The following is a 22,425-nucleotide window of genomic DNA, read 5'->3' as shown; positions in this document are numbered from 1 at the left end:
GATTAATTCTGTTTGACCTTTAAATACAGTGGCCTTTCCAAAATTATTTGTTTGTATCTAAAGTCTTGAGCATGTTGAGTACTGAGTTTGTATAATTGTCGGGAAATGTTCTCATTTATCAAGTAGATTAGCCATGCTTCCTCTAAGGTGTGTCTGTTTTAATGACGTTCTTTCAAATCCTTGCCTTAAATGAATGAAGTTAGACATTACATAGTCTAATTCTCCATGACTGAAGCGTATCTCCGAAGGTCCCTTTGCACAGAGCACCATTGTATTCAACAGTAGTACCATTCATCAAACAATTGCACTGGCACAACACAGTCCTGGCTAATCCTTGTGTGTGTGTGTGTGTGTGTGTGTGTATGAGAGAGTGAGTGTTGCAGCTTGATTGCTAACTTTGATTGGCATGTGAAGTCATGATTTTTGACTTTTTGTGGCTGCTATTAGTAACCAATTCCTTGTTTGTTTTCACACCCATTTTCGAATTTGGGTGCGTCATGCAAATGTACTTATAGAGAAGAATGGAAACATCATGCTTGTGAAGCTGAGTCCTCTAAATGTACTCTATGTCTCCTTCAAATTTGTCATCTTTGCTTGCTTATTATATACGGTGATATATAATAAGCATTTATTTTATTAAATGTTATTTTACTTACTTTTATACTTTTTAATAATAGTTGAATTAGCTTGAATTTTTGTATTTTCATTTTAGTTTTAGTTTTCTTTTTTTAGAATTTGATGTGCTTTTGTTGTTGTTATTATGAACTGTTTAATTTATTTTTATTTCATTTTTAGTTTTTATTTGCTTGCAGTTGAATACATTTTTGTTTATTTCCAGCAAGTTTAGTGCGTTAACTTGCACTTATTTCAGTTGACCTATTTCACTTGTTTTTATCTAATATTTATATTTTATATATATTTTTTAAATTAACAAAATATTTTTTTATAGCTTTAGTTGTATTTAACAATAATAACCCTGATCCTTATTAACTTATATTTATTGATATTATGCTTTGCTCTTCATTCTTAGCCAGAGGACTCTGATTTGCCATATCCACCTCCACAAAGGGAACCTAATGTCTACATGGTGCCGCAGGGGATAAAACCTGTCCTACAACGCACAGCTATTGAGGTGGGCCCAAAACCTTTCCTAGGGTTATCCATTTATAGTTTAAAAGCTTTTAGTGCAATATAGACTATTTGAACCTTACGAAAAGCACTGACATCGCTTTTTTACCATTCATTTTACATGCCTGTTTGACCATTCATGGTTACTTTAGGACATGTGACTTAACATTTTAACCTTTTAACTCTTAGATACTGGCGTGGGGTTTGCGTAACCTGAAGAGTTTCCAGCTGGCCAGTGTGACATTTCCCAGTCTTCAGGTGGAATGTGGAGGAAGTGTGGTTCAGTCCTGCGTCATTCGAAATACTAAGAAGAACCCCAACTTTGAAGTCAACACCTTGTTCATTGATGTCGTAAGCTCTGGATCTTGTTTTGTTTGTTTTTATGTACATCATTTTGTTCAAAATTAGGTCAAGTAGGGTAAGATTAGATAAAATTATGTAAGATTTAAAGGAATAGTTCCCAAATAGTTCAATAGCTCAAAACTGAAAACTTGATGAACATTTACCCTATTGACCCTCAGACAAGAATGTAGATGAGGTTTTTAGTTTTAATTTAGCATTACATCACTTGCTCATCAGTGGATCCTCTGCAGTGAATGGGTGCTGTCAGAATGAGAGTCCAACCAGCTGATAAAAGCATCACAATAATCCACAAGTAATACACAAGACTCCAGTCCGGCAATTAATGTCTTGTGAAGTCAAAAGCTGCATGCTTGTGAAAAACAACTCCATCGTTAAGGTGTTTTAACTTTAAACCGTCACTTCTGGACAAAATGGCAGTTAATTTAATTCATATTGATGTTTTCAATCGTGAAAAAAATTCATCCCCTGTTGTCCCCTCATATCAATATCCATGACGTATTTGTCTAGAACTGTTTTGGACTGTTTTTGCTTGTAAAGAGTGCTTGGTCTGTTCATATTTCTCTCCTGATTCAGAAGAGATGACTTTTTCATTGTAGAAAACAATATTCTGATCAGAGGACGGTTACATGACTTTTAGCTGGAAACAATGTTTGAAGATAAAAACATCTTAATGATGGGTTTGTTTTATTACAAACATGGAGCCTGTGGATTACTTACATTACTTGAAGGTTATTGTGATGTTTTTATCAGCTCTTTGTACTCTCATTCTGACGGCACCCATTCACTGCAGAGGATCCATAGGTAAGAATGTGATGCAATACCAGATTTATCCAAATCTGTTCTAATGAAGAAGCTAATTCATCTACATCTTGGATGACCTGATGGTGAATAAATTCTTAGCAAATTCTCATTTTTGGGTAAACTTTTCATTTAACTTTTATGGGCATTCATCAAGGCAAAAATAATGCATCTGTTGTGACTATCAAAGGTTAATAAATACAGCTGACCTTTGGCTGATCCCTCTTCAGATTTCTTGTTGATTCTTTATGTAGAAATCCAGTTAAGATATCAAATTTTGTGTTACAGCATGCTGCTAACCAGTTGAGACAGACTTATATACAATACGGTCACGGTGTCCTTCACATGGTGGATGTTTCATGAGTGATAACTGGCACAGTAACAATGTTCCCCAGCAGTGAGCGTCAGTTCTTAATTCTAAAACGTAAGAGAGTCTGGATTCCGTTCCAGTACTCATCTAAGGCTGGAAGGCATCGCATGGAAAGAATGCTGAATGACTTGCAAAGTTATTTGCACTGTCAGTCGTGGTCAGCCCTATGTCATGTTTGCCTCAGTTTAGGGTGTGAAATACTTTCACAGAGTATGAGAGGAGAGAGAGGAAGGTTCTGTGGAATAACATCTGAAATGGAGAAATAAACAAGACATTATAAGTTAAAGGTTTGGAAGCCTTGCATCTCTTTATGTTCATATCTTTGTTATTCGTAATCTCCTCTCCACTGTAGCGGCTGCCCAAGGAAGAGCTTTACATGCCTCCATTGGTGATCAAGGTTATAGACAACCGTCAGTTTGGCAGGAAGCCTGTAGTGGGTCAGTGCACAGTCCACTCGCTGAATGAGTTCCGCTGCCAGCCAGAGAGCCTGGACAGAGACCCTACAGAAGAAGAATTTGGTGAGGAAATAAGGGAATGACGAAATACCTTTTTAAACTGCATCAAAGTATATTTGAGATATTGTAACACAACAGATACACTGACAAGAATTGGCTTTGAAACGGTTTTCCCTTAGAACTTACTAGCAAATTTCATAAATAGTTACAAAGGAACAGCAAGTAACAATGAAGTAAAAATGAAATTTTAAGTAGAAAGACTAAAATAGTCAAATACTAGTAAAGTGTGAATCTTCCCAAGTATGTACTAAAATGTTTTTGAAATACATTTATTTCCTGCTAAGTATACTAAAAATACATTTATTTATGTACTTAATAAAAATACCCTGCAATTGTACTTTTATTTTACTAAACTGGTATACTTAAAATCTGCTGAATTGGAACAGCTAATTTTGTACATAATGCACTTTAATTGTGAGGAAGTAGGCCCAGTGCTAAAGTCCAACTAAAGATATCCTGAAGTATATTTGATTGTGCTAAAGTGGAATTATTGCAAGTATACTTCAGGTATACTTTAAATATCTTGCATTTAAAGGCTGATAGTATTCAAAGATCATACAGTCATCATCAATAATGACATTAAAACAAATTTTAGGCTAAATATTAAGAAATGTGCATTGTGAACAAGTAGCACTCCAAATAAAGTTTAATTATAGTATTTATAATCTAATTTATAATGTAATATTAACGTCTTGAGCGATATATCAGTAAATATGTTATGTTTGTATTTGTGTTCATGTTATCTATCAACTTTGTGTAAAGCGTCCTTGGGTTTTTGAAAGGCTCTATATAAATAAAACATTATTATTATTATTATTAATAGATTTGAACAATGTTTAGTATGAAATAATAAATGTATCTTAAATGTATTACTTTTTTTACCATGGTTAATCTTAGTAAAATACTAATCTTTTATTTACAACATCAACTTTTTTTTTTTACAATTTTTGTTTGAAAATGTGTGTGTTCTGCCTAAGGAAAAAGGGAAAGACAGAAAGAAAAAAGAATATGGGAGAAAAGTACATTTGTTTCAAGCTTTTTTAGGGTATATAAAGTACACCCAATGTAGTAACCTGCTCTAATTTAGAACAATTCAGTTATATAAAAACAAAATGGCAAGAATCAAATAATTTTCTTGGCGTTCAGTTCTATTAATAGTTCAGTTCTATTAAAAGTGCATTCTTTTGACAATGTGGATGAACATAATACTTTATGCTTAAATTTGTTTTTTTGTATATTTCCATCAACAGAGGCAATTGCTCAAACCCCTAGAGATGACGTTCTGGTTGACATTGATGATAAGGAGCCTCTCATTCCTGGACAGGTATGATTAGTCTTTTTATCTCTTTTTCTTAGCTGCTTAAGAAGGTGACATGTAGTGCTGTTTCCAGATCTCTTCTGAAACTTCCTCAGAAATGCTCTTTGGAAAACTTGCTTTATAGCAGTCATTCTCAAAATGAGGGGTCCTCCAAAAAAAAAGAAGGTAAAATCCCATTTGAAAAATTATGAAAGTGTAATTTCTAGAGCTGGAGAAGCCATTTAGATTAATAAAACAATAACAATGTAAATATTTAACAAAAAAATGAAATGTAAAAATGTAAATATGAACAAAATTTGAGCATAAAAAAAATCTTTATCTTAAAAATCCAGTAAATCACAAACAACTGTAAAAGTCATGGGGCCTTTATATATTGTTGTGGACAATGGAGTCAAAAAGCTGAGAACTGCTGCTTTATAGCTATGAATGCACACTCTTTTTGTTGTCTGTGATAATGTTAGTCCTCTTGGCTGCTATTCAGTAGGTCGTTGGTCACATAGCTTGGGTTTCTCCAGGTTTCTTTAGAGCCTTGTTAGAGAATGAGGTATGCTGTCATGGCAAGGTTAAGCACTTCTGAGCATACACACCACTTTATAAGGTCTTCTAGGGGTAGTTTTCTCCATGCATTTATTAGTGGAATTTAAGTATGATTCTCGTTGTGAAACATGGCAATCACATCCTGTCCATTATAATGTCTGGGTTACAGCATTGCCCCAGAGGGACACAGTGTCTGTGACACTAAGAAAGCATTGCTTTGTAGATGGTGACTAGAGGAAGGCTGCTTCTTGAAGGATTGAGAGTCAATGTGTATCATAGTATCGACTTGAGTTCAATTAGCAGAAATGCTGAAAAAATTATCTATTACTTAAATTTAGGCTGTGATTTCAAGATGAGATATAAGATTTTGGCCTAACTTGCCTTGTGATGTTGCTATGGTGCCATGTTAGTCAACTTACAGCATAATTGGGGGTGGGTGTTTGATGAAATCATGAATTCAGTAACATGATGGAATACTGTTTGGCGCTTGCATGTATGATGAAGGCTCACACCATCTTGAGACAATGACACGCTTCGCTTTCTGAGAAAAGAGAGGCCAGCTTTAATGACGCCTCCTCGAGCTGTCATCAATTCCCTCTCATAACTACGACCTAAAAATACTCCCAAAAAATAAATAAAAACAACAACAAAAAATGATCAAGGGGGATTAGGAAAATTGAAAAATTGTTTCCATGTCTCAGCTTTAACCTCTCAGCCTTTATTTGTTCAGTCACTGGAAGAAAACGAGACTAGAATATCAGTTTCAGGACCGCATGGCCCACTTGGTTTCCTTGGAAATGGATCATACTCACAAAAGCCAGTTTATTTAGGTTTTCGACCTTCCAGCCCAGCTGGCAGTGCTTCCCTGTGGATGTGAGGTGTTCTGTCGTTTGCAGAGTGGAAAGAGGAATACTTCACGCTTGCCCTTTTGAAATTGGTTTTATAAGCCCACGCCCAGCACTAGTTAAGGGCCATTAATGGGGCTCTTTTCTTCTGCACTTGCCACCTTTTCCGTTGATCTAATGCGGGAGCAAGATTCGGTTTCGCTGTATTCCACAGTGTGTGACACGGTCAACTTGCATTCATTTATTAGTAACCCAACGATGATCCCGAAATGTCACGTAACACAGTGCCCACTGGCCTGGACATCATTCCAAATACTCTAGGCCATTTAGACGGCATCAATGGGCACACCATTTGCCACAACCACAGTCATCTGTGGAAGAATCCCCAGTGACCCTCATTTTTGTCTATCAGAAATGTTTGATGGAATATAGAAATGAAGGAACTGTTGGAAAAGGGTATGTCAGTTCGTTTTTTTGTTTTGTGAAGAAGGACTTTTGTTGCACGGTTTGCATGCTCATCACATTTTATTTTTGCTTGAGGGTGTAGTTGCTTTTCTTTGCACATGCAGAACATGCACTTGATTTGCACTTTTGGCAGCTCATCTACATTTCACTGCATTTTCTGTTTTTATAGCATTGCTGCATTCATTGACAACATCTCAGGTAGTTTTGATGTGCAGTAGCAAGGTCATTAGTACTGGTCAGCTGCACTGGATCAGAATAAAGTTTCTGGGGTCTATTGCAATAGAAGCAACAGGAGTTTGATCCCAGCCCACAATGCCGCATGACTTCTAGCATTCCAGTGGGAGCCTGAGGCTGCTCTGATCCACTCAGGAAACCAAGAAAAGCAGGGAAAGCTAAAGAATAAAATTTGTTCGTCTTCCTGTGGCTACTGTTTGGATCCTGATGGCAGTAAACGGTCCAGTTCTTCCTCTGTAAGAGCAATATCTCCAATCAAATTCCCTATTTAACAATGTGCACAGTACTGTTTGAATATTTAAATCAGAACACAAATACACAGCAGAAAATGGCAAACCTGCATGCCCAAGCTCTACTGAAAAGACCATATCTTCTCTCTTGCCTTGAGACTGTAATCAGAGAATGATTACAGTAACCATGCTTTACACAATCAGCCAAACAAATCAAACAGAAGGCACAAAACACTTCAGTTAAAGGCTACTTTTGCATTACTTTTGTGAAATATTGTGAAATATTATTGCAAATTAAAATATCCTTTTTTTATTGGAATATATTTTAAAATGTAATTTATTCCTGCTATGGCAAAGCCTAATTTTCAGCAGCCATTACTAAAGTCTTACATGATGCTTCAGAAATCACTCAAATATTTGGTGCTCAAGGAACTTTATTATCGATTCTGAAAACAGTTCTGCCGATTAATGTTTTTGTGAAAACGTTGAAGCATTTTTTTCAGGAGTCTTTGATAAATAGAAAGTTCAGTAAACTGCATTTATTTGAAATAGAGTTTTTTTTATTTTTTGTTGTAAAATTATAAATGTCTTAACTCAGACTTTTGATCAATTTAATTCATCCTTGCTGAATAAAAGTGCTAGACAAACTGACCCCAGACTTTTGAATGGTTGTGTACATTTTATTAAAAAAACATCACAATTGCTTTAACTAGTCACTAATTATACTATAAATAGTGCTGCAACATTTCAATTAGACACTTCCTTTCATCATGAACACTTTCTATGTAAATTAGGCTCATAATAGATGCCTTATTCACAAACGTAGCACTCTTGACCTTGCACAGTTACTGTTGTGCTGTTTACTCTGAAAGAGTAGACAATAAACTAATTTTCCTTCAAAAAAGAAAACCTATTTAGTACAGAGCTGATTTAGGTGCCTGGTTCGCAGCAGTAAAGTGATGCTGTATAGTTCCAGTAAATAATGCTAGATTTGCTAGATAGTCAGTTGCATCCTCGACAGCTGCTAGCATTCAGAACCGACTTCCAACCGACTTGGGAATTGCGTAATGCAATTTGAGTGCCGGTGAACTGCGGTATCAGTGTATCCAATTTGTTTTTGTGTATTCCCCCGTAAGCACTATAACTTGTTATATCTTCACTTCTAATGTCTTGTGTTTGGTGTTGGTGGTGTTCAGAGCAGTACTGGTCTGAACTCCCCAGTGCATTAAATGAAACATCATCTTCCCAAAGCCTTTGCTTGGGCTTGGCTCAGACCCCAATATTATTCCCTAGCGGTCTCATAAAAAAATGCTCCCTGGATCAGGTTCGTCACTTAAAGCAGGTTTTGAATGAGGCCAAACACAACCTCATAGGGGAAAGTGACACCAATCCAGTGGCTTTGTGGATTTGCTACGGTTTTGAGCGGGTTAAATTATATACTTCTGAAACATGGCGCTAAAAGCAAGTACCCATGTAGAGGAGCTTTGAAAAGGTTTCTGAGGTTAGACTTGAGGGAGAATTACTGAAAAGGTTTGATTTTGATCCTACGTCTTGGTGGCTTCGCCCAAAGGCCTTTAGACAGTGAGAGAGGCAAACGGTCCCACTAATGTGTGTACTTCAAAATGTTCTGTAATGCAACTCCTCTAGTTGGAGGACAACAGCAAACAAAGCGGCCTGGTTCTAATTAGCTGTTCTACTGAGTGGCTGCGTGGAGTCCTCTCTCTTTTTGTATTTATTATGCCCTGGCACTACAGAGCAAAAGGCGCTGTGAGGGTTCAGTCCTCCCTCTGATGTGGTAAGTCCTCGTCTTGGGCAACTGCATCCCCCCGCTCCTGGCTGCTCACCACCGGCGCCACAATAACTGCCACCCCCTACCCCCACACCTCCCCTGCTTGGGGTCGACTCTGGGGGAATGAGAGCGCTCGATGACAGGCCTTCGCGACCAGGTCCCTGTTTATGAGCAGCCAGTCTGATGGCTTGATGAGCCCAATATATTATACGCCTCTGAGAGTTTATTTGAATGGTTTTGGTGCAGAAGATCACGTCTTGCACTTATTAGAACAGTTAGCCTGTTTGTTTCCTGATGTTTAACGTTACATCCAGCATTCTTGATTGTATTTAGATTGCGGCATAAAAAGAGCAAGCTTGATTTCACATAATTTCAGCACGATGTGGTTGCTGCATGGGAAGACACAGCTCTGGCACAGCTCTGCTGTTTGTAACACCATCTTAGCATAGCATTGTAATCAGCCACACCACGTGCATCATAATACGGAGGAATCAGGACTGGTTCGGCATGATTAGCTTGTTACAGATGCGGTGTGGGAATGTAATCTCCAAGGCTCATCAGGGTGGGATGTGCATAAAATGTGTTTTTGGCTAAATCTGTCATGTATCGCCAGACATTTTTGGATTAGATTAGGCTACTTGTAAGCCTATATGTCTGTAAAATTATTTGTTATGCAGTGCTTATCACCAATTCACACAAGATATTTTAGTAATATTTACTTATTATAGTTTTTATTAATATTTTGAATTGGCTTTTATTTATATATATTCAAAACATTTTTTTACACATTTGTATAATTTAGCTAATATTGCTTTTCAGGTTTAATTTATTGTTATTTCAGTTTTAGTTTTTATTTCTTTCCAGTTAGCAATTTTACTGCTTCAACTTAAACTCATTTCAGTTAGTTGTCAGTTGTCAATTTTTATATTTTATTTGATTTTATTCTTAGCTTTATTTAAATTGATTAATCATGCAGAAAATAATAAATGTGGCGAGCACGTGGTATTATGAGGAGAATTGGTTTTGGATAAAATACATTTTACATTATTATTTTTTTCATAAGAATCAGCTTTTCGTTTGTTGTTCCAGAAAAAAACAAAACAGTTAATGTCATATCAATCAGTTATTATTGATACCCTTTGAATGGGTACATCTTTTTTAACATGATCAATTAATACATTAATGTTAAACTAAAATAATATTAAGAGTATTATTCATTTTAAATGAATGCTACTTTTTTATTATTTTGTTTTATCTTTGCTTAAACACACACAAGTTAACCAGACTTTAACAAACTAGAAAAAAATTACATTTTATTTCCCATGTAACAGCAGAATTGTTGTTGTGTTTTGCATGATATATTATCCTTTTGAGGGGAGCATTTGTTGACATAGATGTAATAAGATTTGTGCTTGAATTATATTAAATATTTGCCCTGAGCATGTTATTTATTACAACGCTCTCATAATGCGTACAGGGATGAACATCTTTAAAATGAAACATATACTGTTATGCTAAATTATTCTTACTCCTTGGAGAGCTCTCCTCAGAATTTAATTATTTTATTCCATTGTTCAATGTATTTTCACCAGTGTTGTTTTATGGCTGGTGTGGTACTTTCTCTGCGACACGTTCCCTTAGAAAACAATGGTTTGATTTACCATCGGGAGGCACAGTGCTGCGGAATATGAATGTGTGTTATGTCTGCAGCTAATTAGCGTTAGCGCTTGCATTGCAGCATGAACTCATCCTACTGTAGAGACCCTCTCTTCATCTGTTAGAGCTATTATTGGTGAAAACCCACTTTTGAGTCCCATCCAGGAAAAACAACAATCTTGGGGTGTCATTCTTCATCGGGGAATCACATTTCATGGTCCTGACCTTGGTTATGATTTATCTATCAGCTTGAAACAGTCGTGTCTGAGTTCACAAACCGCAGGTTCGAGTCAGAGCGTTCGGGAGGGTTGCCATCTGTACCTCATTGACGCTCTCTGTTGCATCTTAGTCTGGGAGTTCCAGACCTGGCGACCTGATCCCCTGTTTTCTCCGTAATATTTTCTGTCATCTTACTTCATCCACATATACAGCTGATCTAATGTGTTGCTCTGTTTTCAAGCCATTCCTCATTATGCTACAAAAAAATTATAACTAGGGCCAGGATTGAACTGTTGACTGGTAGAGTGTTGTATAATGTGTACATCAGTTAGATTTTTCTTGATAAGGATATTTAATATTATTCCAATTACAACCTCAAACATTTAAAACATTTAAACCATAAAAACTGTTTTGCTTTAGGCTTTGAATAGCGAAATTGAAACACTTGGCTTTTTTTTGTCTATAATTGTTCCTCTTACTTTGAAAGTGTGTTGATTAGTGAATGATAGATATTTACTAACGTTAACCAACTAACCAATGCTTCTGGTTTATAACAGGCAGACGGAACCAGCTCTGCCATTATTAACATCTCGCCTTCTCAGTCCAGCCTCCGTGTACGTATGTATCTTCATCACCCCTTTCACCATCTCTTTTCAGTTTTCTATAACCTTCATTTCATCTTGACTATAGAGCTCATTGAGTGATGGTGCTATGGGTTGAGTCCAAAGTTTTTTTTTTTGCCCTTAATAAGTAAGAATGTTATGTTTATATATATATATATATATATATATATATATATATGTATACATACACATATATGTATGTATATGTGTATGTATATTGCCTCCCTTTGTTTTTATGACCTATGGAATGTCACCTTTAATCAATCAGCATTAGAGCCCTGCATTTCAGCCCGGGCCCAATGGGCCCCTACTTTTTTACACCTCTAGGACCTGGCTTCAGGCCAATTTTCACGTAATATTTTAGACGCAGGCTGGGACTCAGGCCTGTTTTAGGCTTTTTATTTTTATATTTTAGATATCCATCAATTAGTGATGAAAAATTTTTTTGCCGCGCTGTGTTTAGTGTCCAGCAGCAGCAGCATGCATGCTGTCAGCGCAGCTGAAGAGTTCTGCGTTCAAATACACGCAGTAGGCTGAAGCTTGCCGCAAAGCCCCAGCAAAAGTAATTACCATGAATGTGTCCGGGGGAAATAGTAAGGAGAAATTTGAATTATTTACTAATAAACTAGTTTTCTGAGTCCATTTCGCAAGTATGAAGTTGCAAATCCTGACTCGCTATCTCCTCATTAGACGCGCCTTTAGAGAGAAATGCATCGTTATGGATTATGCTTATGATTATAATGAAAGACTTTTTGTTTCATTTCGTTAAGTAGTAATTTAAAGCTTTCTATAGATATATTTATTATGTCTGTGAGGCATATTCGCTGAGTTTCAGTTCATTTTTGTGAAGCGCTCATGTTCAAGACGAGACGGCAGAAAGCGCATCATGTTTGTTTTCTTTATTTTATAAAAGCAGAAGGTTTTGTTGATATTGTGAGTGCACACAATTAAAAGCAAACACTTTACAGTTCCAAATGATGTATTACTCTTACCTTTATGAGCAAAAATGACGGCGTATTCACTGAAAAAAATGGAAGTGATTGCGCTGGCATCTCCATGTCCTGCAAAGCACGCTTCCACTTTCCACGCAAACTATTGGATACAGCGCACATGCATCTAGGTTTAACGTTTAAACATTGTTATATGCTTGAACTGTTTTATATCTATAGATTTTATTTTAGGCAAGTCGTGATGATTTGAGAAGGCTAAATTGATGAAACATAGACTATGATCAGCTTACTGTATGCCGCTTGGTCGTTACTTTAAAAAAACAAAAACTTATAACGAATACGAATAAAAAATGCTCCAAACGTTTTTCTAAATTAACTTAATAAAAAAATGAATGGCAATATAATCTCTTTGCCATTACATACAAACCTGAACTATTTTAATAGCTGAAACAGTAGTAGCCTATAAGCTGTTTTGGGAGAAGGGGGAAAAAAGACGGGCTCGGGTCAGACTCGGGCCGGTAATTCTGATAAGCTGTCGGACACGGGCTGGGCTAGGGCCTGAGCTTCTCGGGCCAGGGCCAGGGCCGGGCTAGGGCCTAAATTTGAGGCCCATGCAGGGCTCTAATCAGCATGGCTGTGGTAAATCCATACAAATGCACTTGTGTTTTGTGCTGCATGCTCTTGATGTATGATGATGCAAGGACAAGTGACATCACCCAGACCCAGGTCTGACATTTACATGAAGATTTATTTAAATAAAAAAAATAAAAATAAAAATATTAAAAAGATGTAAGATGCATTTTTAAAAAAAACATGTCTCAATATCTCTAAGCAGTTTTCTTTCTCTTTACTGTAAGGATGTTAAGATATTTTTTTCTTCGAAACAAGATATTTCAGTATTTCACTGAAAAATTCTGTAATTTCTGTCCTGCAATCCTTACCTTATTTTGTAGAAAACAAAAGAAAACATTTTTGTCCAAATAGGGAATCCATGTTGTTTTGGACCCCGCTGAATTTCCCTGAAAGGACATGAGTTTTCTTCAAAATATCTTCTTTTGTGTTTCACGCAGTGTTGTTTTAGTGTTTTTTATACTATCAGTATATTTTATATACTTTAGTTTTTAAGCATTTTTTATATTTATATATAGCGTTATTTAATTGTTATTTCAGTTTTAGTTTTGGTAATTTAAGCAATTTTATTTTATTTCATTTTAGATTTATTTCAGTTTACCAAAATTACCTGATTTTTGATAGTTTAAGTTAGTTAGTAAACAATAACAACACCATTTCCAAATAAAAAAAGGAAGTCTTACAGGTTTAGGATGACTTGAGGATGATTAACAAAATAAAGTACAAATTTCCTATAGGGACATTAACTGTATTAACTTCTAATTTGTAAATACAGCCACTGCAATGTAAAGTACACTACATAGGCAAAAAAAGTGGACATCCTTTTGCATAAAACCAAGCATTCAATTGTGAATTGTGACCCTTGTCTTCTCTAGCATGAAAATGCCTCTGTGCACAAAATGTAGTCAATATAGAAATAGTCTGTTGTGGAAAAAGCTGACTGCCCTACACAGACCTGAACTTGTTTTGAGATGAATTGGAACAGCAACTTCGAGTCACTCTCTATTGCCCAAAATCAGCGCCTGACCTCCCTCATGCTGATGTATCTGAATGAGAGTAAATCCCTGCAGCCATATTACAACATCTTCCATATTCCACAACATCCCCACAGCATGTTTCAGGCCTTTTCAGAAGATTGAAAACTATTATAGTTGCAAAGGGAGGACCAACTCCCTGTCAATAGCCGTGGTTTTGAAATTAAATGCTCAAATAAGCTCATATGGGTGTGGTGTTTGGGAATCCACATACTTCTGACCATAAAGAGTATTTCCAAATGATATTTACACCAGTCAAATTAGGTTAACGGATGCCTCTAATCAGGCAGATATATGCCAGTAGCAGACCTAGCTGGCTTTGTGAGTGCTTACGCTAACTCTAGGAAGGATTTGTGCATGTGACTGACTGTAGGAACTTTGGGTGAGAGACACCCAAATGTTTTTATGTATTTTAATTATTTTTTTTATTTATGAGGCAAAGCTAATTTGCTCTCATATTTGTCTTTGACTCTGTAAAGTTCTCTTAGTTATGCTTCTGATTGGTTGCAGAACACAGTTCCTCCAGGAGATGAATCCTGTTTTGTGTTAAGATCAAGGAGACTTAATGGATTCAAACTATCCTTCTTTCTACTCTTCATTTTTTTGATACAGGAATTTCATTTATAAAAGAGAAAAAGTCAGGATCGAGAATGAGAGACCATGAAAAAAGAAGCAAGCATATCAAGGAAGCAAGTCATAGGTCTTACCATGGTCCAGTTTGGTCTTGGTCACATGATCTCCACAGATTTAAGGCTTTGGTTCTAAATCTTAGACCAGGCTAGGACTAAGCAGAATGCTTTTATATAACTTCTTGTTTATATCATACTCTAAATGTAGTACTTTCTCCCTTCTCCTGCCAAAACATTTTTTTCTCTCTTTTTTTTGCAAACAAAGATATTTATTTTATTAGAAAACATTCAAACCAGATGATCAAAAGCCCAAATTTTCTTTCTCACCAGAGCCAAAGTAAATAGGGCTGGTAAAAGATTCCCAGTGCATTTCCCCTCATAGTCAAATGTCAAGAACAGAAAGAAAAAGAATGAGTGTAAGGAATAGAAAGAGAGAGAGAGAGACGAAAATGTGTATTTAATCAGTTTTCCTCTAATTACATTTCGTAGATACTTTCTATGAGCCATGGTCCTGTCCTGTTGCTTTCAGGAGCGAGAGAAAAAAGATGGAGAGGAGAGAGGTGCTCATCGAATGTTTTTCTCATTGTAATTTTAATGAGATGTGCTTTATTATTTTGAGGTCTTCTAATTCAGGGATTTTTAAACTGGGGTCTAGGATCCACAAGAGGGTGCTAGAAGGGCAGTAAAAAATTGAAAGGTAAAGATTTTACAAAATGAGTTTTGGGGCTGTCAAAGTTCACATAAAATCTGTTTATTAAATATGTTTAATGCAAAAAAAAAAATGTTTTGGGGGAATATTTATTGTTAAAAGTGCCTCGCGTTTTTTATGGGAAATTGTTTTATTGAAAATGTTTCTCTTCAGGTTTATACGTCTAACATTAATAGTGCATAGAAAAAAGGTACACCTTCAGCAAAACAAAATATATATTTTCCAGATAATATTTGAATAATTTTGCATGCTACAATATTACTAGTTAATTGTTTTTTTGTTTTGTTTTTTTGTACATGAAATTTATAATTGCCTTTATATTTTCAGATGGGTCTCACACAGGGAGTCATCATATTATGAAGTCCTTGTCATCAAAAAGTGTGCAAAACCCTGTTTTATCTAATTATTTCTAATTATTCTATTCTGTTCTTTGTGAGAACTGTCATGCACACAGACCTTCACTGTGGTGATGCAGCATTTGCTGAAGTCTTTGCCAAGCCTTCAGACACTCCAGAGGACTAATAGTATTTCAACAGTTGTGCCAGTCTTAATACTTGACATCCAAAACGCATCAGTAGTTTTGAGAGGAGAAAAAAGAAACATGCAGAACTGTGGTTGCTCATAAAATGGAATATTGGTTGGTGGCTTAATTTTCTTCAGACCATGAAACTGTGCTGAAGGTTATTTGAAAGAATGCCTTGACTCTGCTGAAATGTGCAGACAGTGAAGCAGTACAGCACACGTCTCAGTGAACAAGGGCTGCCCTAAACCAAAATAAATCCAGTTATAAATATATACATACATTCAAAAGTCGCTTTTGCATTTATCCAAAATCCTGGTTGAGAAGGCCAGGACTGGCTTTATGATATTGTAATATTATGGATTAAGTGATTTACAATAGAGGAATTGTCACAGTGCCGACAATATTTATAGTGTACAATGCAAGCTTTATTAGAAAGCTAGACTAGGAACAAACTAGAGCAGAGTTGAAAAGCAAAGAATAGAATAGGTCATCCTAAGGTCTTAGATCCAGTTGCTGTCTTTCTGTTGAAGCTAATCACATCAGTTTTGTGGAGTGTTTATGTCCCAATAGCTGTGCTGTACTCCAGTGGTTCTCAACTTCAAGATTATTAAAAATGTTTTAAAACTTAAAATGTTACTAAATTTTAAAAGTGTGATTTCTAGACCTGGGAAAATGAAATGAAATGAATGAAATATTAAAATGCCATAAATGCGTTATAATGAATATACATTTCTGTAGTCTCTAAAATATTAAATGAGGTAGAAAGACCCTGAGGGGCCTTGGAGTCAAAGTGGTTGTGAGCCAGTGCTGTACATTGAAGATTAGATGAATGAACTTTTGATGAGATATACAATATGATATACTACTATTGCCATCTCTGACATGTACAGGTCATTTGTAACTACATTAAGAATCCTATACCTGCAATTTTATGAATGCAATGAATTGAGACATACTGCTCTTTTTACATACAGTTTATTGCCTACTGTGTAGTGGGAAAGTAGGCATATTCAGACACAGGGACTGTCACTTAAGCACATAAATACTGGTTGACTGGGTAGAACAGTACCAAACCAGCATATTTCAAAAGTACTATATACTGTACAGTATATGTGTATGCTGACAGCATACGAAATTTAACCTGCTTTAAAAATTTATTTAACCTGCTTTAGAAACTAATGTAACCTTCTAGAACCTACAAATTCCTGAGGTTGTTTTGGATATTGTTTATATTTCCGAAAGAACTGTCAGTCAAACCACATGGAATGTCTGGTCGGTATATTCTAAACAGAACTTATGTTAAAAGTCTATGCAGCGCTCAATTATTACCAACTCTGGTTATTTTTCACCAGTAGTGCACACGAGCCCTTTCAGACCCAAAGTTATCACCACCAGTGCCCTACAGTAACCTTTACCTCAGGAATTGAGAATGTTTGCAGCCATTTTTACAGGTTTTGCATGAATGAATTTTTGGAGGAGCAGTGTAGTTCACTGTTTTCCCTCAGCCTTTCCGACCACCCTGTTCCAGTACCAGGCTGCTCAGGGGCAGAGCAGCCATTATAAATCCTCTCATTTTTCGAAATTTCTAGGTTCCCAATGTCTGAAATAGTATCATATCCATAACATTATCTTTTCATCTGTATAACATCACTTTTGACGGTGTGTTTCCCTTTTTGCGAGCATGTACGCATATACACCCAGGTTTATATGGTGCAGTACTTATTTTAATAATACTCCTAAGTCCTAAAACCTTTATAGAATAACTAAATACATACATCTGGTGCACTCAAAGTATCTGGGTGACCAGACGCACATGCACACGCTCATTGCACATCATTTCAGAGGCAAAATGGAACATTATTTCCTTACTCACAAGCTCTCAGATTAACACAAAGTTGCGCACAAACACCTAAGGCGCACACACATAGTAGCTAACATGGAAACATGGCTGTCAGGCGGCCTTAGGCTCCGCTTTAATAGCTCTGTCAGACAAAGAGAGGAGACATGTGGCATTACTATGAAAAGCACCATTCAGGGCCGGTTAGACTGCCACACAGCCAGGCCAACTCAGTTTAAGTGATTCTGAAGGCAACTTCACAATACTTTGCAAATCCGTGCTGCACACCCAGTCCCATTTACCCTGTGTGCCGCATTTGGGTAGACCCACAGGCTAGACTAGGAGACTGTCCCCTAAAAACATGTAACTTCATGTTACCTTCACCTTTTGCTCATCTGAGTTGAGTCATTAATTTCTCTCCATTATTTTATTGGCTTGAGGAAGTTCCTGTGTAAATCAAAAGAGTTTACAAAATCTCTGACCTGAATACCAAATTGACTCTAGAGCTTTCAAGTTACAGCCAGTTGTCTAAATCTGTTATGTCTTTCATAAATGATTGGATTTACTGTTTTTAAACCTTTCACTGTAATTCCTCCAACAGTTGTGAGTTTTGTGAGTTTTCGATTGGCGTCCACCAAACTTGGCAGTCCTATAACCTGTTCTGATTTCTGGTCACGCACATGTGTTGCACACATCTCTTCTGTAAGTGCTTGACTTCTAAAGCAATTACTCTTTAGAAAAAAAAGTGACTCGTTTTTGTCTGTTGTGTCATTGTTTTTCAGCGTCTCCTATATTTCTGTGCAATTCTGAAGCTTTGTATTGTGACACTTCATCTCACTTGAAGTATTACTGTCATTTTTTAAGTAGCTTTGAATGATACCATCTTCTGAGTTAGTTTATTAAATATAAAGTACACTACTAATTAAAAGTTTGGGGTCAGTACAATTAAAAAAAAAAAAATTGATTTTATTCAGCAAGAACTTAGAAAGTTGATTAAAAGTGATAGTATTTCAAATTGAAAGCTTACTACTTCAAATTTATGCTGTTTTTAACTTTGTCCATCAAAAAAAAAAAAAAAATCCTTATAAATATATTACCGTTTCCACAAAAATATTAAACACAACAGCTGTTTTCAATGTTGATAATAAGAAGAAATATTGCTTGAACATCAAATCAACATTTTAGAATGACTTCTGATTTCATGTGACACTGAAGACTGCTGTGGCTGCTGAAAACTCAGCTTTGCGATCAGAGAAATGCATTTTAAAATATATTTAAATAGAAAAGCTATTTGAAATTGTAATATTACTGTCACTGTGCACACACGAGGGAGGGACCAGGAACACGTCACGCAGACGAGGATATAACTTCAAATAATAGTCTTTACTGATAACAATCAAGGCAGGGCAAAACACAGACAAGAACACCGGGGAGTAACGAGTAGACCAGACCAAGTCTAACTGAACAGACAGGACTATAAATACACAGGTAAATCATAGATAACGAGACAAACACGGCTAGACAAGAATTAACTAATGATTACATCAGACAAGGACAGGAAACAAACCAAATATGGACACAAGGGGCAGGAACACATGACACACACACAGGACAGAACCCTGACAATTACAGTTTTGCTCTATTTTTGATCAAATAAATGCAACCTTGGCGAATCTTACTGACCCCAAACTTTTCAACTGTAATGTCTGGTTTTATTTTTTTCATATGTATGCTTTTTTTCTAATGTATTCCTGTTATTTTGGATTATGAAAATCTTTTGAAAGATTTAATTCAAATTTAGTCTTGATAAAAAAATGGGGGGGGGGGGGGGGCTTTTCAAAGCACACAGGTTCATCCACAAATGTCAGAGATGTAAGCTATACTCCATGGCTCCAATATCAGTTTTAGTATCGAATTTAATATCGAATTTATTTTATTGATTTTTTCCTATGAGTTAACTATGCCACACACATGTATACAGTTTGTTGATCTGTGACCGTAAACAGGATATTGCACTCACAGACATAAAAACACACAGAGTCTTGTAGAGCAGTGTTGTGTGACACACTCTGACACGAGTACACACACATTCCTTGGCACAGCAGTGGCATGTGGGCCACTTAAACAACACTGTCGGCCCCCTGCCTGTCCACCAAAATGCACGAGACACCACCACACTCACTAACCACTAAGACGGGGGAAAAAACCCCAGTGGAGCCCAGCATTGCTCCATCACTATTTTTCCTCCCTCATTGTAAAGGTTAAAAGAACGATGGAAGCAAAACTTGAAGTCTCTCTTCTGGGTGACTTGAACCTGGCCTTCTGGAAGAGAGAGCAGTGTGTGTGGGTCCAGCCAGCGGAGGGTTCTAGGCTCTCTCAAACGCACTGTGTTTTATGCCATGGTCTGTCTTTCATCCATCTGTCAAACACACGCATGTATTTGCACAATTCTCACATCATAATTAGACTACGCTTTTGTTTCTCGTTTTGAAGCAGTGTCACTTGCAGAGGGTGATTTATATTAACAACACTCTTTTGTCTTTGGGTTGGATGGGAATGTGGTGCTGGCTGAGGAAGGAACTGCCTGATTTGTACCTTTTCGAAAAATTCCCACACTTTCCACATGGAGTGAGTGAGCGTTGGCAAGATTCACTGTATTAGTGGCGATTAGCACATCAAATTGCAGCAGAACATCAGCGCTCCTGAATCATACCCGTGAAAGTACCAGGAAAATGACAAATGAAAGCGTTCCTTCTAGTTTCAGTTGATATGCTTACACTTATGGGCATTACAACAGAGGGACGATTTATCAGTCACTTATGGAAAAGTTATGGAAAGGGTTGTTTCCACTGGTCGTTTGGTCTGTGGATGGTGCCACTGTCACTCATGCATGTGCCTGCTTAAAATGTTTTGACACTTGAGTGTATTTTCTCTGTACTTTTTTCCTTTCTTTGCTTTTCCTAACCTTGTCTTGTTGTTTGTGTTGAATTTGTCTTACATGCTTTAGTTGGGGCGATGGGTAAGTGGTGGTTTATTGCTTTCATACTAGATGTTCTTGTTCATGAAATGATTTATCTAATTAAGCGTGGTTTTAATGAATGAGGGATGTGGTGTCACACACTGAAGTACTGACCTTCCTTACTTTTAATGTTTCTTTCCGTCTTCTTGTTTTCTTGCTCTGTGTCTGCAGCAGGATGAATTTATGGACTGGTGGAGCAAGTTTTATGCCTCCACGGGTGAGAGAAACAAATGTGGCAGTTATCTGGAGAAGGGCTTCGATACGCTGCAGGTAAGGCTTTGATCTAATGTTGTCCCTCGTGCTGTTCCAAATGTGTATAACTGACTTTCTTTCATACAAACTGTACATAAGCACAGAAGACATTTTGTAGAACTGTTTTTGTCCATACAATTAAAATCAGTGAGGTAAAGGGCTTTGCACATGGCACTTAAAGATGAAAATGCTGCACTGCAAAAAATGTCTTATCTTACTTAGTATGTTTGTCTTGTTTCTAGTCAAAATATCTAAAAATTCCTAAATCAAGATACTTTTACTAGATAAGCAAAACGACTTAAGATATTTAGTCAACAAGTAAAATGATCTGTTAGTGGGGTAAGTAAAATATTCTTAATATTTTACTTTCCCCACTGGCAGATAATTTTACATGTTTTAAGCAAACGGCACTTAATTTATTTTTTTCCCCTGGAAAAAAGACTAAATGTCTTAAGTCATTTTCCTATCTAGTAAAAGTATCTTGATTTAAGAATTTTTAGATACAGTATTTTGACTAGAAACGAGACAAAAATACTAAGACAAGCCATTTTTTGCAGTGTGTCATTAATTACTCACCCTCCTGTCATTCTAAACCCGCAAGACCTTCGTTCGTCTTTAGTACACAAATTAAGATATTTTTGATGACGCAACTTACACGTTTAAGGTCCAGAAACATAGTAAGGACATCGATAAAATAGTCCATGTGACATCAGTGGTTCAACCATAATGTTATGAAGCTACACGAATACTTTTTGTGTGCAAAGAAAAAATAGAGACCACAATTTCTTCTCTTCCATGTCAGTCTTCACCGCGATTTCAAGAGAGTGCCACGATGCATGCATGTTATGCTGCTGATGCAGGAGCCAGCGTTTTGATGTAGGAGCAGAGGAATGCACATGCATGCATTGTGGTACTGTTGTGAATGCGAGGGTGAGTAATTAATGACAGAATTTTCATTTCTGTCAGGACCACTGTCGTCAAAGATGATTGACAATTAGCATACAGTTTGGATTGGCGGTATGGTTCTATTCTGGGCAAGAACTCCCAGCGCATCCATGCAGCCCTGCATGGATAAGAGCAGGGAGAGCAGTGATAACCCCCCAGGGTAAACCGAATCGAACCAACAAATGTACTGCAGATATCGTTAAAGTTCAGTAATTTTATGTACACATTTTAGAATTAGTCTGATTCACATGAGAATCACATGTCTGAATCCTTACTGACAGAGGTGGAGTTGGGGATGGAGGAGGGTAATGAGCTATTGAGCAATGCGAAAACTGCTGATAATACTGAATAACCTATATATGGATGCTTAGATAAGTGTTGTATTTCTATAGGTAGATGGGGATGCAAGCTTGACTAACGTGACCTGCCAGAACTAATGCTATGCTTGATTTTTGGGTGAACTATCCCTTTAACCCCAGTTTATCTTGATTCTAAACTCCACTTTTAACCCCCCGCTTAAGGATTGTTTTTATTCTTTTAGGTTATAAACAGCATTAACAATGCTTTTTACCTAAGGGTATGAAACACTGCCCCAGAGAAGGGTTAGCTTTTGGGGTGCTAACCCCACATTGCGGTGCCAAAGTGGGAAACAATGTGGTGTTAGAATGTAATGGCTAGATGCTTGCTAACAGACACCCAATTGCATACCTCATTTTTACATGCTTTGGACAGTCACAGAAACACTAAGCATTCTATAAACACTGAATTCAGCATTTGACAGAAAACATGAGAACTGGAAGAAGAAAC

General features: G+C 36.7%; 1 protein-coding gene across 3 annotated transcripts in view; it reads left to right on the top strand.

The window, feature by feature from the left end:
- dysf (dysferlin, limb girdle muscular dystrophy 2B (autosomal recessive)) overlaps window positions 1–22,425 on the top strand; it is a 77,482-nt gene that overhangs the window by 35,744 nt on the left and 19,313 nt on the right. For 2 of the 3 annotated variants that reach the window (XM_079429407.1, XM_079429405.1), the window contains exons 37-41: window positions 1,031–1,132; window positions 1,318–1,479; window positions 3,012–3,177; window positions 4,425–4,498; window positions 20,593–20,691. In XM_079429407.1, coding sequence (XP_079285533.1) covers window positions 1,031–1,132; window positions 1,318–1,479; window positions 3,012–3,177; window positions 4,425–4,498; window positions 20,593–20,691 — 603 coding nt within the window. The remainder of the gene's footprint in view (window positions 1–1,030; window positions 1,133–1,317; window positions 1,480–3,011; window positions 3,178–4,424; window positions 4,499–20,592; window positions 20,692–22,425) is intronic. The other variant, XM_079429406.1, reaches the window with a different exon arrangement.

This window comes from Barbus barbus (assembly GCF_936440315.1).
Source record: "Barbus barbus genome assembly, chromosome: 2".
In the NCBI taxonomy this organism is placed as follows: domain Eukaryota; kingdom Metazoa; phylum Chordata; class Actinopteri; order Cypriniformes; family Cyprinidae; genus Barbus; species Barbus barbus.
This window is presented reverse-complemented; position numbering and strand designations above follow the sequence as displayed.